Source organism: Rattus norvegicus, chromosome 16 (assembly GCF_036323735.1).
Source record: "Rattus norvegicus strain BN/NHsdMcwi chromosome 16, GRCr8, whole genome shotgun sequence".
Taxonomy (NCBI): domain Eukaryota; kingdom Metazoa; phylum Chordata; class Mammalia; order Rodentia; family Muridae; genus Rattus; species Rattus norvegicus.
The window spans coordinates 82,378,956-82,394,608 of NC_086034.1; the positions used below are offsets into that span (position 1 = coordinate 82,378,956).

The 15,653-nt window shown below is 49.1% G+C and overlaps 1 protein-coding gene across 4 annotated transcripts in view; it reads right to left on the reverse strand.

Annotated features, from left to right (window-relative positions):
• The window catches only part of Fbxo25 (F-box protein 25), a 33,880-nt gene that overhangs the window by 8,833 nt on the left and 9,394 nt on the right, over positions 1-15,653 (reverse strand). For 2 of the 4 annotated variants that reach the window (XM_039094740.2, XM_039094739.2), the window contains exons 3-8: positions 13,599-13,699; positions 12,642-12,691; positions 9,219-9,311; positions 6,204-6,297; positions 2,028-2,212; positions 1,254-1,433 (exon numbers count right to left, since the gene is read on the reverse strand). In XM_039094740.2, the coding sequence (XP_038950668.1) occupies positions 1,254-1,433; positions 2,028-2,212; positions 6,204-6,297; positions 9,219-9,311; positions 12,642-12,691; positions 13,599-13,699 (703 nt within the window). Of the gene's footprint in view, positions 1-1,253; positions 1,437-2,027; positions 2,213-6,203; positions 6,298-9,218; positions 9,312-12,641; positions 12,692-13,598; positions 13,700-15,653 lie in introns of all 4 variants that reach the window. The other 2 variants (XM_039094738.2, NM_001014239.2) reach the window with 1 other exon arrangement.

Here is a 15,653-nt window from a genome sequence, read left to right on the forward strand (position 1 = left end):
TAGGTAGGAGTCACCATAACCTTTCCCAGGAGGTATGATACAGCCCAGCTAGTTAAGTTATTTGTTATTAGGCCATTTTTAGAATTGTGATTCTTTTTCAACATGAAAAATAAGCCCCGTAATTGACAGAATTCAGAAGCAACTTCAGGACACTATCAAGTCTCTGAATGGAGTCCACGTCGTCCCCAACTTCATCTGAGCACCAAGCATGTGACCAGCTGACCTGACTCAAGGGACCAACGACACACTTGTAGTTGGAATTTTGGTTTCTTTAAAGAACACAGAAATATTGTGGGAATATGGTTTTATTTTAATCCGAGTGTGGGACATGGGCTGCTTCAGACTGCCCACAGCAGCTGACTATGATTTGCGCTGTGCTCTAGCACAGGCGTGATTTTTTCCAGCTGCAGGTAGTTTCTGCGACTGTGTAAGGTCTGGAATCCTGGGGGCTTTTCAGAGGGTACAAATGCTAAGACCCCTGAGAAGCGGCGGGGATCAGGTTGGGTTATTGGTTGGAGGCTGGTGGGTGGGTGATGCTGGTTACTGTTTGTTACATAGTTGTAACAACCACCACCACCACCACCACCACCACCACCACCACCATCACCACAACCACCACCACCACCACCACCACCACCACCACCACCACCGCCATCACCACCACCACCACCACAACCACCACCGCCACCACCACCACCGCCACCACCACCACCACCACCACAACCACCACCACCACCACAACCACCACCACCACCACAACCACCACCACCACAACAACCACCACCACCACCACCACAACCACCACCACCACAACCACCACCACCACCACAACCACCACCACCACAACCACCACCACCACCACCACAACAACCACCACCACCACAACCACCACCACCACAACAACCACCACCACCACCACCACCACCACCACCACCATCACCACCACCACCACCACCACCACCACAACCACCACCACCACAACAACCACCACCACAACCACAACCACCACCAGGAGAAAGCAGATATCCTGATGGTGAAGATCGCACTTGCCCCAAGGAACCAGACACCCCTAATGAGCAGGAAGTAGTCTGACATTAACGCTGCCCCTTCCCCACCCCCGACTTTACTCAGGGATCTCTTTCCTTTCCTCGCCATCCTTTCTTCTCTCTTACGCAGTGTCAGAAGGCAGGAAGGTGGAGAGGGTGGAAGAAAGAAGAACCCACAGAGCCCCAGAAGCAGCTGCCTACACTCACCTGCTTCTCAGCAAAGTGGTACTGACACAGCCTCTTCCACAGCCGCCGGTCTTCGCTGAGCATGTACAGGGTTGGTGTTACCTGGCCCAGGGTGACAATGTCCCAGCCGTCTGAGAATCGGTACAGGATGTTGTTCAGCATGTGCAAGGGCAGGTCACTGAGTGTGAGGCCAGTGTTTACCTGCTAAAAGGAACCACGGCGGTGTCAAGTCAAGAAAACACAGTGGCTTTCTTCAACAAAAACTAATGGCCATGCCGTAGAGGCAGCCTCAGCGTGACTACAGGGAAGAGGCCATGTGCTCTGATGGCCACTTCAGTCTTCATGCAGGGTGGTCTCACAGGTCTGGCATGTGGCGATTTCCCTCATGCCTGCCCCCGCTCTATTTTACCTAGAAAATACCTAGAAAATGGTGGATGGGAGATGTGGAACTGCTGACGACATTAATCATGATTCGTGGCAGCAAGGGAAGAAAGGGGGTCTACATCCTGATTCATCGAGGGTCAGGCCCAGGTCTATACACTTTCCCCAGCTTTATTTGTATCTAGTTTTAAATCCAAACTTTCTCCTCGTTGACCACTTAGCATGTGTGTATCACAAAAATAAATTTAGGTCAGGCGTGATGGCGCTCACCTTTAACTCCAGCACTCCACAGGCAGAGGCAGGCATATCTGAGTTCAAGGCCAGCCTGGTCTACAAAGCCAGTCAGAGATACATAGCAAGATCCTGTCTCAAAAAAAAGAAAAACCCCAAACCAAACCAAGCAAAGAAACCTACCTTAGTCATCTGGAGATTCTGCAGCTTCTCCTGCCAGTTGAGAACCGTCTCTAAGCGGCAAATCCAAATATTGATGTTCCCAACTAACACTGATTTCCCCACCCCCCTGACAAGGATGCAAAGGGTCGAGCTCAAGTCTTGGAGCAGGTCTTTGATCAGGCGAGGATTCTGGTGGTCATCAAGAACTGAAATAAACAAAGCCAAACAGGGAATCCTGTTAACAGTTATCTAGGTTTATACCCCAAATGTCCGAGAGAAGAACACAGCAAAGTGTGATCCCCTCACACACGGGGATAGAACTCAAGCTGGGGGATGAAGGAAACCGTGACCTGTGTCATGAGCTCCCACAAGATGTGTGACGTGGGAGGGAGCCGATTACAGGAGGGGAACAGAGCATCATGGAACCCTGTGTACACAAGTCCCTCAGTCAGCAGGCACGATGCAATGATGGGGTGGGAGGAGGGCTGGCACATGCAAAGCCAGTGTGTGATGGGTGATGGGTGATGGGTGATGGGTGATGGGTGATGGGTGACAGGTGACGGGTGCAGTGATGGCCACCTCAATGTGCAGCTATTGAACAGTTTGCTGAAAACTGTTGGAAATAATAAATTTTATGTTGTATGTACTTTATCATATTAAAAACCATGGATCTCATTTCATGGCAATTTCATTTTTCAGATATCACAACTGTTAATAAGAGTTGTCAAAGCTCTAAAATGCTACCTGACTAAACCTTTGGTTGGGTCTACAATTTTGCCTGTAAAGTAGTCAGTGTAGGTTTTCTGTTTCACTTATGGTAAGGAGACTTAAACAGCTCATACTCAGGGTCACAAATTACTCTATGTGTACATGCTAGTGGTATAAAACAGAAAGTTCTCTTTACTTATAGTCACTAAAGGGTTAAGGTAAGTATATTAAATTAAAAGGAGGCTGGAGAGATGGCTCAGTGGTTAAGAGTACTGACTGCTCTTTGAGTTCAACTCCCAGCAACCACATGGTGGCTCACAACCATCTGTAATGGGATCTGATGCCCTCTTCTGGTGTGTCTGAGGACAGCTACAGGGTACTTATATACATATAATAAATAATTCTATGAAGATAAAAATAAAAGGAGAAGTATGACTCGCATGGTACCTAAGTCAAAAAGCTGCAATCATTACAGATTACAGAACCCAATGGTTGAATGAAATATGACTGGTTAACCATGAAAGGACAAGGATCTTTGTAGGACTGGGCCTCTCTGGGATTAGCTCTTTCCTTGGAGTACAAGGTTTAGCTGCTGGAGAGACACACCTTTTGGCCTGGTGTCAGAAAAGGCCCTCCCCCTGCACCAAGTTTCCAGTTAAGATTTATTCTTTAAAGTTCTGGTACTGCAGGTGCAATAATGGCATGGGGAAGGGGGACAACCAACTCTTCTCTGACTGGATTGGAGCGATGGTTCCATGGGGAAGAGGGGGCAACCAACTCCTCTCTGACTGGATAGGAGTGTTTGAACCATGGGGGAGAGGGGACAACCAACTCCTCTCTGACTGGATTGGAGTGTTTGCTCCTTGGGGGAGAGGGGACAACCAACTCCTCTCTGACTGGATTGGAGTGTTTGAACCATGGGGGAGAGGGGACAACCAACTCCTCTCTGACTGGATAGGAGTGTTTGAACCATGGGGGAGAGGGGACAACCAACTCCTCTCTGACTGGATTGGAGTGTTTGCTCCTTGGGGGAGAAGGGACAACCAACTCCTCTCTGACTGGATTGGAGTGTTTGCTCCATGGGGAAGGGGGGCAACCAACTCCTCTCTGACTGGATTGGAGTATTTGTTCCATGGGGGAGAGGGGGCAACCAACTCCTCTCTGACTGGATTGGAGTGTTTGCTCCTTGGGGGAGAGGGGACAACCAACTCCTCTCTGACTGGATTGGAGTGTTTGAACCATGGGGGAGAGGGGACAACCAACTCCTCTCTGACTGGATAGGAGTGTTTGAACCATGGGGGAGAGGGGACAACCAACTCCTCTCTGACTGGATTGGAGTGTTTGCTCCTTGGGGGAGAAGGGACAACCAACTCCTCTCTGACTGGATTGGAGTGTTTGCTCCATGGGGAAGGGGGGCAACCAACTCCTCTCTGACTGGATTGGAGTGTTTGCTCCTTGGGGGAGAGGGGGCAACCAACTCCTCTCTGACTGGATTGGAGTGTTTGCTCCTTGGGGGAGAGGGGACAACCAACTCCTCTCTGACTGGATTGGAGTGTTTGAACCATGGGGGAGAAGGGACAACCAACTCCTCTCTGACTGGATTGGAGTGTTTGCTCCTTGGGGGAGAAGGGACAACCAACTCCTCTCTGACTGGATTGGAGTGTTTGCTCCATGGGGAAGGGGGGCAACCAACTCCTCTCTGACTGGATTGGAGTATTTGTTCCATGGGGGAGAGGGGGCAACCAACTCCTCTCTGACTGGATTGGAGTGTTTGCTCCTTGGGGGAGAGGGGACAACCAACTCCTCTCTGACTGGATTGGAGTGTTTGAACCATGGGGGAGAGGGGACAACCAACTCCTCTCTGACTGGATAGGAGTGTTTGAACCATGGGGGAGAGGGGACAACCAACTCCTCTCTGACTGGATTGGAGTGTTTGCTCCTTGGGGGAGAAGGGACAACCAACTCCTCTCTGACTGGATTGGAGTGTTTGCTCCATGGGGAAGGGGGGCAACCAACTCCTCTCTGACTGGATTGGAGTGTTTGCTCCTTGGGGGAGAGGGGGCAACCAACTCCTCTCTGACTGGATTGGAGTGTTTGCTCCTTGGGGGAGAGGGGACAACCAACTCCTCTCTGACTGGATTGGAGTGTTTGAACCATGGGGGAGAAGGGACAACCAACTCCTCTCTGACTGGATTGGAGTGTTTGCTCCTTGGGGGAGAGGGGGCAACCAACTCCTCTCTGACTGGATTGGAGTGTTTGCTCCTTGGGGGAGAGGGGGCAACCAACTCCTCTCTGACTGGATTGGAGTGTTTGCTCCTTGGGGGAGAGGGGACAACCAACTCCTCTCTGACTGGATAGGAGTGTTTGTTCCATGGGGGAGAGGGGACAACCAACTCCTCTCTGACTGGATAGGAGCGTCTGCTCCATGGCAGGAAATGCAAGTCTGGTACTGTAAACCTGCACAAAAGCCCAAACAGGCCCGGGGGTGGGGGGGTGGCAGCAGCAGCAGGGCAGACCTATTATGCAGTTTTGCGAGATGGACATGTCAAACTGTTTGTGCCCACAGCCTAGTGCTGCTCTCACTGGGCAGAGAGGCTTATCTTTGCGTGAGTAGAGGTTAACACAGAAACTCTTCACCAGTCCAGGGGACTAGGAGACATGACCATTCAGTGCCCAAACCTAAATGAAAAGACTGTAAGACCCCAGCAGATGGGGAGGAGTGCGGTGAAATGCCGCCTTCTGGACATGTCATAGCCACTGCAGTCATGGACGCTCAGCAGCTATGGCTGCCACTGCAGTCATGGACGCCCAGCAGCTATGGCTGCCTGTCTAAGTAGGAGTGGGACCCAGGAGAAGAAGGGGCCAGCAAGTGTCTTAGTTACTTTTGCTGTGATAAAACACCATGATCAAAGCAACCTGGGGAGGAAAGGGTTTATTCAGCTTACACTTCTACATCATTGTTCACCACTGAAGGAAGCCCAGACAGGAAGCCAAACAGGGCAGAACCTGGAGGCAGGAACTGATGCAGAGGCCATGGAGGGGTGCTGTTTACGGGCTTGCTCCTCATGATTTGCTCAGCCTGCTTTCTTATAGAACCCAGGGCCATCAGCCCAGGGATGGCACCACCCACAATGGGTTGGGCCTCCTCCGTAAGTCACTAATTTTAAAAGATGCCTTAGAGGCAGCCTGCAGCCTGATCCTATGACGCATCTTCTCAAGTGAGGCTCCCTCCTCATAGATGACTTTAGCTGACATAAAACTAGCCAGCAAGAATGGGTGAGAGAGGGCGACAGAACCAAATACAACCCAACAGAGCATGTAACTGGAAATGTTCTAACGTTAACATCAGAGATGGTTTCCCAAGCCTATAAATAAGCTGCTCTAAAAACTAATGAATTGTGTAAATGGCCAGGTTGTCTACTCTGTGAACTATTAATCAATAAATACTTTATTTTAAAAAGACAACAAATGTTCCAGTAATAATCTTACCCTTTTGCACGATTTTATCCAAAATGTTGAAGTAGTTCTTCTGTGCCACTCCACTCAGAGAGGTTAACTGAGACTTCGCGATGAGCTGCAGTAGCTTGAAGAAAGAAGAGAAACGCTAAGCCGTCTGTAAATCCATTCACTACGGAAACACTGTGGTCACACGCTGGATGACAGTGTGAGGTCACACGCTGGATGACAGAGTGAGATGCACCCACGTGAGCAGTCAGGAAGGGTCTGCAATCTCTGTGTGCTGTGGGGACCTGACTCCAGCTCCTGAGGAAAGTAGGCCTGCTCTCTGTCCTACTCACAAATCTCACAGGTCTGCTGTAGCCCGAGAGATGAATAAATGCTCAGCCCCCAGCTGCAGGGGATGCTGGTCGCTAACAGAGGCTCCTCATGCTCCTTCATGCCCTGACCCACTGTCGAAAGCTGACTAGACAATCGGGAAATCGACAGGCCCTTCCTTCCAAGTTGAGACTTAAAAAGAATGTCACGGTCAAGCTCTTCCGGTATCACTTCAAACACACTGTAGAAAATTAGGGAACCGAGAAAGATCACTGTGAGTGTCTAAGCAATGCGGACAGTGGTGTAGAGACAAGGGCTCATCCTGATGCCCATGCCTCCTGCAGCCCCACGACCATCCAGTACGCACTGAGCCCTGCGGGCACTGCACAGGGGCTGTGTCCTTCCACACTTCCTGTTCCTTTCCATTTTTACTTGTCTTTCCCACACCATCTTTCCCGACTTCAGGTTCCTACATTCAGTATTTACTATGAGTAACTTGGAGCTGGGATGTACTTTTTGACCCAAACTAGAAACCATTACTTCACCAACTTGTTAGCACGCACGGATGTAACAGAGGTGCGGCTTTAATTCTGACATGTCATTACAGCTTATACAAGCTCCTCGTTCTTTCCCCATGGAAGGCTCTTTCACAACTCAGGCCAGCTTACATTCTTTTGTTCTAAGGGCACGTCTGTAATGTAACTCTACGTGACTCTCTCGCCCTCTCAGGCCTCAGAGGAGACATCCAGCTATGTCAGTTGTCTGCCGCAAACCTGCCACCTTCTGATCTCTCCTCCCTTCCACAGCTCCGTGTCAGGGAACAACATAGTTTGCTATCATCTTAGCCTGAGAATGCCTCGCAACAAAACAGAGCCTCGACAGACCTGTGATGGACAATGGACAGCAAGACCAAGGCAGCGTGACGAGGGTCAGACGGCTGTGCCGCTGCGTGCTACCACACATGTGAAGAACCAATACCACTTCTCAAAATACTCCAAGAAGGGAAGGAAGCTTTCCAAATGTACACCATGACACTTGCATATCAATACCAAAAGCAAATTAGGATACAAAACAACAAACACTACAGGACAAAGAAAACTATTTTTTAAAAAAATCAAACCAACAAATCATGCTAAAATCTGCCCCCAGCCCAATTTCAGGAAACAGAAACTAGCTGCATGTCAAGCCCTTCACCACCACTCAAGATTACTGACATGAATCGAGAGTCATATCTCATGGGAAACCAGTCAACCGAATACACATTTACAGAGTAGGAAAAAAAATCATAATCCTCTCAGTAAACACACAAAGAGCATTTGCTCAAACCCAACAACATCTTACGATAACAATGTAGAAGGAACAAAAAGACTAAGGGCACACGAGCCAGCCCAGGGCTGCCACCACTGAGGACACATGAGCCAGCCCAGGGCTGCCACCACAGTGAGCAGGACACCAAAGTTCCTTACGATCTCAAACAAGACCCTTCATCCGCCATGTTGCTTTTGTTAGAGTGTTTCATCACAGCACCAAGAAGCTAAGACACCCAGCCAGCAGGGTGGGGTAATTATATTCTGAACAGGTATAAGTACCACTCCTTTAAGAAAACTTGTTATTTAGAAAACAGCGTAAGTCAAATCTACTTTTTGGTTTTGTATTATTTTTAAGATTTATTTATTATATATGAGTACACTGTAGCTGTCTTCAGACACACCAGCAGAGGGCCTCAGAGCCCATTACAGATGGTTGTGAGCCATGTGGTTGCTGGGATTTGAACTCAGGACCTTTGGAAGAGCAGCCAGTGCTCTTAACCGCTGAGCCATCTCTCCAGGGCCCGTCACATCTACTTTGTAGAAGAAGATTATTTACACAAGTATTTTGGAGCTGGCAGCAGTAATGGTGTTGTGAGAGCTGCCTATGTCCACCCTGGAGACTTAACTCCTCCACCCTTGAACAAGTCCCATCCCCAGGACAGAAGCGCTCAGACAGATGCCCTGCAGGAGCTCAGGAGCCACTGCCCCATGTACACTGGGCGCCAAAAGGCGCCGTGACTGCCTCTCCTGCTACCCGCTAGTGCTGCCTAGGGTCCCACATTACACATCTCACTAGCTGAGGCCAAGGGCAACCCAGTCTCACAGCTCCGTCCTGCCACAACACTAAGTGCCTAGCAGGCAGTAAGTACCTCAGAGTGGCACAGGGATAGGCTATCCAGTATGAAGCCTGACTGGGCTTTACCTACAGTGCAGTGAAGTGGATGAGACACAGACAAAAGCAAACTGCAGTGGGCTAATGCAGCAAAGACCGCTCCCTTCTGAAGCTGGCCCGAGGCAGAAACTTCTCAAAAGCCAAGAGCAATGCTGGGAGACTTTCTGCAGTTCTATCGTGTGTAAAATTCTCTTGTCTATTAGCCAGTTGTTCCTCATGCTGAGGCTCATTCTGAGTGAAGGCTCATTCAAGAGAAGTAGAACACGCATGTGGACTCATCAGGGATCCTCATGAGCCCAAATGTGGGAGGGGTTAACAAGAAAGAGGCCCTGTAATATCTTAGTTCCTGTGGCCTTTGGGACTTGCAACTGTGGCCTCAGTGTTGCAAATCCCCTTCCCGTCTTCTCCTGAGCTGTCCCTCTCCTTTCTGTACATAGACAGGTGACCCTTTATGTAATATCTCATACTTGTAACCTTCAAACTAGTCATTTGAGAGTCATCAAAGCTGCTTCTGCAAGAACCACTTACTTTGACCACATAAGTGAACCGTCTGATATCCTGGATCGCACTGGAGAAGTCTAGGCGGTTGAAGGCTTCTCCCAGGGTACAGTAGCCATGCCTCTAGAAGACATCAGACAAGCAGGGACGTCAGCCAGCCAGTCAGCCAAGTAAAACGAGTGAACAGCCGATATCGGTTAGGGTATAGAAGTCTCTAACCAAAGGCATTTGTATTCATTCTAAAACCCATGTCAGCTATAAATGCGAATGGAGCAAAAGACAGCAGTGCTAATGGAAGCCAACTGTGTGTTACGAGGTCTGAGGCACAGCAGTGTTTCACACTGCTGGTACAGTAATCTTCCTGAAACACCAGTCTGCCTTCTGTGGCTGGAGACAAGGAGGCCTGGGGATGTGGTATTGTACAAGCTAAGCTCAGCAGCACGTCTCTGCGGGGAGCGCTGACTGCTCTGGTGGGGATGTGCTCAGGTGACCCAAGTCTGACAGCAGCTGGTTACAGGCTGGGATCACAAGAGCTGAGCACCCCAAGAGCCGACTGCTATAATGAGCTACAGAGGTCCGAGAATCAAAAATGAAACGGAGGTCATTTCTCTTCAGTGTCCTAAGTAATGTACTGCCATTCTGTCTGAAATGTCTTCTGTTTTCTGTACCAGTCTGTACAGATTTCACCTCGGGTCAGGACAGATCTGAAAACCTTCCTTCTGTATCTGAGATACGTAAACTACACACAAACACACAGATTTCCATTCAGAGTTATGTGGACGACTGACTGGGTTAGAAAAAAGCGCTCTGGGCTGCAGAGGAGCAGCAGAGATGGCAACAGATGTGTTGACCTCGTGGGGAAACCACAGAGCTCTAAGAGCGGCCCTAATGTGTACAACCCACCCACACATCCGCACAGAACATTGATACCCGTGTTCTCTCAGCATTTGCTACATGCCGAGCACTGCTGTGGAGTTGTGGGGAGCAAAGGACAGAGTGCGAAGTACAATCTGAAGTGCATCTCACTTTTAAGGAGAAAAACCTGTGGTGGTGAGAGCACCTCTTTGAGGTGACGACTCGCTCCCATGGAACAAGGCCAGAGTGTACTCGGCAGCCCCTGTCTGCTCAGCCGCCTGGGTCACTACCAGGTATGAAGAAGGCGGCCCAGGACCAGACACAGATAGACAGCTAGTCCTGAGCTCTTTGTGAGTCTGCCAGACCCCATCCCACAGGGCTACGGGACGCCCTGGCAGTCTCTTAACAAACTTCCCTTGTTGCTTTTCCCAGATAGAACACACACGGTCCACAAAGGAAGGGAGATGTTTAATCGAGCTGGCTTTGTACAACTAGCTCTGGCAGTCACTCAGTAGTGTGTATGTCAAGGACTGGTCTCCTGCTACAATCACTTAAGGGCATTAACCATCACCAAGTAAGCCTTCTTTGCCACAATCAAGTACCTTCTAGAAGCCGAGATAGTTTAAAGACATAATCAGGGAAGGTGCTGCCACCAAGTCTAACAACTGGAGTTCAAGCCCCAGGACCCACACCGTAGAAAGAGAAAGCTACAAGTTGTGCTACAGGCAAACCTCCACATCCTTACCATAACACGTAAGTGTAAGGCACACACACACGCACACACGCACACACACACGCACGCACGCACGCGCACACACACACGAACGCACGCACGCACGCACACACGCACACACGCACGCACGCACGCACGCACGCACACACACACACACACACACACACACACACTGAATAAATAAAAGTGGTAATTTTTTTAAAAAGATACTAACATTTCTGGAACACTTAGCTAATCCTAGCCTCATAGTTGTGTAATGTGAATTGTACCCTTAGTTTCTCTTTCTCAGCAGATGTAAAATAAAGTGAATGCAGATGTTCGTGGTCTATAAAAGGAACTGGGTTTACTTAAAACTAAGCAGAGAAACAGGAGACACGGTGTAGTCAACTGGTTTATGGAATGACTCATAAAAGGGCTCATCAGCTTAGCAATCAAATGCAGATGATAAAAGTCCACGGTGTTTGCAGAGCCAACCTCAGTGTGGCTCCCATGATCACTCTGTATTAGGGAAGGAGGAGCCCGGGGACATCTGCATTGGTTTGTATATGCTTGGCCCAGGGAGTGGCACCACTGGGAGTGTGGCCTTGTTGGAACAGGTGTGTCATGTGCGTATGGGCTTTAATACCATAGTCCTAGCTGTCTGGAAGCCAGTCTTCCACCAGCAGCCTTCTGATGAAGATGCAGAACTCTCGGTTCCTCCAGCCCCAGGCCTGCCTGGACACTGCCATGCTCCTGCCTTGATGATAATGGACCGACTCTCTGACCCTGTAAGCCAGCCCCAGTAAATGTCCTTTATAAGACTTGCCCTGGGGGCAGATGGCTCTGGAGAGCGCTGACTGCTCTTCCCGAGGTCCTGAGTTCAAATCCCAGAAACCACACGGTGGCTCACAACCATCTGTAATGGGATCCTTTGCCCTCTTCTGGTGTGTCTGAAGACAGCTACAGTGTACTCATAGACATAAAAATAAATAAATCTTACAAAAAAAATTAAACAAAAGAGTTGCCTGGGTCATGGTGTCCACATCAGTAAAACCCAAAACACGAGATAAAGGAAAATCGTCACCAGCAACAGCAGCTCCCACGGACAGAACATGGATCCAACCCAGCGGATCTACTCTTACTGACCCAGAGATGCATGAGGATCAAAAGTACACATACATCCAAACTCATGGATCACATACAGTACAACACCACTAACACACGTATGTGTGGCATACACACTATCCATGTACAAGCATATCACAAATATGAACTGTGTATCATGTCCATGTGTGCCAGACATGTTACATAAACATGCCATATACCGCACACATGCACATATCACATGTGCATTACATACCAAATACACACCACATACACCATAAATACAAATAGATCATATAGCACTCAGAGGTGCAGAGCATGCGCCGTATCTATGCACATACCTCACACAGGAACATACCACACATATCCATCACATAGCACAAACATACTACATGCTTTATGTACCATACAGATCATATAACACAAACATACTACATGCTTTATGTACCACACAGATCATAGAACACAAGCATACTACATGCTTTATGTACCTCAAATACATCTAACACCACATGCATGCCTATACCACACATCCCCAGTGCACAGCCATACACATGCCAATGAACACAAGTACATGTGCATAACAGTAATCACTATTTTAAAAAGACGTGTGTGTGTGTACATGTGTGTGTGTGTGTACATGTGTGTGTGTACGTGTGTGTGTATGTGTTCACTTTCATCTGTTAGGATGTGAGTTATAAACCTCGCATTACTAGTGAAATATATTAATTATTGTGACATTTGACAGAAACAATACATTACTCTTCTAATGGCACACTTACTTCCTTTGTGCTTTCTTTATGGACATAGATCCATTTTTCACGATAAAAACCTAGAACAAAGATGAAACGTCTTTAAAACCTGGCAAATCATTTCAACCTCAGCATTTTAGGGCCACTGTGACGACAGGACATGCTAACAACATTAACTCCCTGCCCCAGTTGAGAGATGCTTCTGCTTAGGTAAGTGTTAACACGCAGTCTGTTCCCTAATATCACGTGAGTGCTCACACCTCTACATGAAAAGGTATTATTTCTGACACTACCATACCTTATTAACTTAGAAGAAAATTGATGTTTTTATACCAAAGTATAAATGCTTAAAAAGTACTATAATATTACCTCTATATCATTGTATACCTAATAGAAGGTTCTAGTCTCTTACTGCCTGTGACAGCCACACGTGGTACATTTGAGATCATAAAGCTTCTTCACATGGTTGTGCCTTCTTCTCACTTTAACAGGTATTTGTGGCATGTGCCAAGGTGGGTAGAGCTGTGACAGAACCTCCTCAAGCTTGTCTACCTGTCCATCATCGCCCTCTACTCCAGCTCTGCCTGCTGCTGGCTCCTGTCCCCAGTCCCCATGGCCCCACGTCTAGACACTCCCTCCGAGGGGCCTTTCTGCTCAGAGAGTGGCTCAGAGCAGGACCGCGCTTCGCTACTCGGGAGCAGACATAAGCTTCAGGCTTCTCATTTCTGGTGTACAAACCTCACCAGGCAAACAGCTGAGTTGCAAGCAGTCCGGTGGCCACACAGTGTGTGCGCACCCCCACTGTGCCTCACAGAGAGCCCTGCGTGCAGTGGATCGTGGCAGCATGCATATTCCATACATCAAAGGCTACAGACTTACTATGAAAACACTCTTACTGTGAGCAGCTGTGTCGTTTCCATATTCCATACATCATATTCCATATTCCATACATGAAAGGCTACAGACTTACTATGAAAACACTCTTACTGTGAGCAGCTGTGTCGTTTCCAAAATGTTGCTTCTTCCTCTTTTTGGCTGCATATTCACAGTCATTATTGAATATTTCTTCTTCACCACTATTTAAGATACTGAAATAGAGATACTTCATTAAAGGAAGTTTGTCATGGAGAAATTCATTTAGTGTGTCTTTTCTAAGAGTGTTTGCTTGGTAATCTGGGAGATTAAATCCTGGCGAGCACTAGCTAAATTTCAAGGAAGACAAGAGCTTAAAACTTACAGGTGATATCTACATTAATGTCTTTTGCATTTTGAAGAAACTAAGATATATTCTTGTTTCTTTTAAAACATGACTCTTGAAAGTGAGTCGGGCTTTAGAATCTCCCAAACATCATACGACTTCAAGACCTGAGTATTTACAAACAAAACTATAAAAGCCTTGAAAAGAACCCTAGTAGCAATATGACCACAACATTAAACTTGCTGTGCCCCAATCACACTTAAACATTATGTTCCTGTTTATTGTCTACATTTTTCAAATATTGGCTGATGCTAACTACTGCTGAGCTGAGAGAGAATATTGCACTGACACTGACCGCTGCACTGACACTGACACTGACCGCTGCACTGACACTGACCGCTGCACTGACACTGACTGCTGCGCTGACCCTGACTGCTGCACTGACACTGACCGCTGCGCTGACCCTGACTGCTGCACTGACACTGACCGCTGCGCTGACCCTGACTGCTGCACTGACACTGACTGCTGCGCTGACACTGACCGCTGCACTGACACTGACCCTGACCACTGCGCTGACACTGACTGCTGCACTGACACTGACACTGACCGCTGCGCTGACACTGACTGCTGCACTGACACTGACCACTGCGCTGACACTGACTGCTGCGCTGACACTGACCGCTGTGCTGACCCTGACTGCTGCGCTGACCCTGACTGCTGTGCTGACACTGCCCACTGCGCTGACACTGACACTGACCACTGCGCTGACACTGACACTGACCGCTGCACTGACACTGACTACACTAACACTGACCGCTGCGCCAACACTGACCGCTGCACCAACACTGACCGCTGTGCTGACACTGACCGCTGCACTGACCCTGACTGCTGCGCTGACACTGTCCGCTGCGCTGACACTGACCGCTGCACTGACACTGACACTGACCGCTGCGCTGACAATGACCGCTGCACTGACACTGACACTGACCGCTGCACTGACACTGACCGCTGCGCTGACCCTGACTGCTGTGCTGACACTGCCCGCTGCGCTGACACTGACACTGACTGCTGCGCTGACACTGACCGCTGCACTGACACTGACCCTGACCACTGCGCTGACACTGACTGCTGCACTGACACTGACCGCTGCGCTGACACTGACTGCTGCACTGACACTGACCGCTGCGCTGACCCTGACTGCTGCGCTGACCCTGACTGCTGCGCTGACACTGCCCGCTGCGCTGACACTGACCGCTGCGCTGACACTGCCCACTGCGCTGACACTGACACTGACCGCTGCACTGACACTGACACTGACCGCTGCGCTGACACTGACTGCTGCACTGACACTGACCGCTGCACTGACACTGACCGCTGCGCTGACCCTGACTGCTGCGCTGACACTGACCGCTGCGCTGACACTGACCGCTGCGCTGACACTGCCCACTGCGCTGACACTGACACTGACCGCTGCGCTGACACTGACTGCACTGACACTGACCGCTGCACTGACACTGACAGCTGCACTGACACTGACACTGACTGCTGCGCTGACACTGACACTGACCGCTACACTGACACTGACCACTGTGCTGACACTGACACTGACCGCTGCGCTGACACTGACCGCTGCGCTGACACTGACTACTCCTGCAGTGTGCATTTTCTTTTTTTTTTTTCTTTTTTTTTTTTTTCGGTTGTTTTTTTTCCCGGAGCTGGGGACCGAACCCAGGGCCTTGCGCTTCCTACGCAAGCGCTCTACCACTGAGCTAAATCCCCAATCCCCTGCATTTTCTTAATAAGCGTCTACCAAATATACCAAAGTACTTAATAGAACCAGTCAG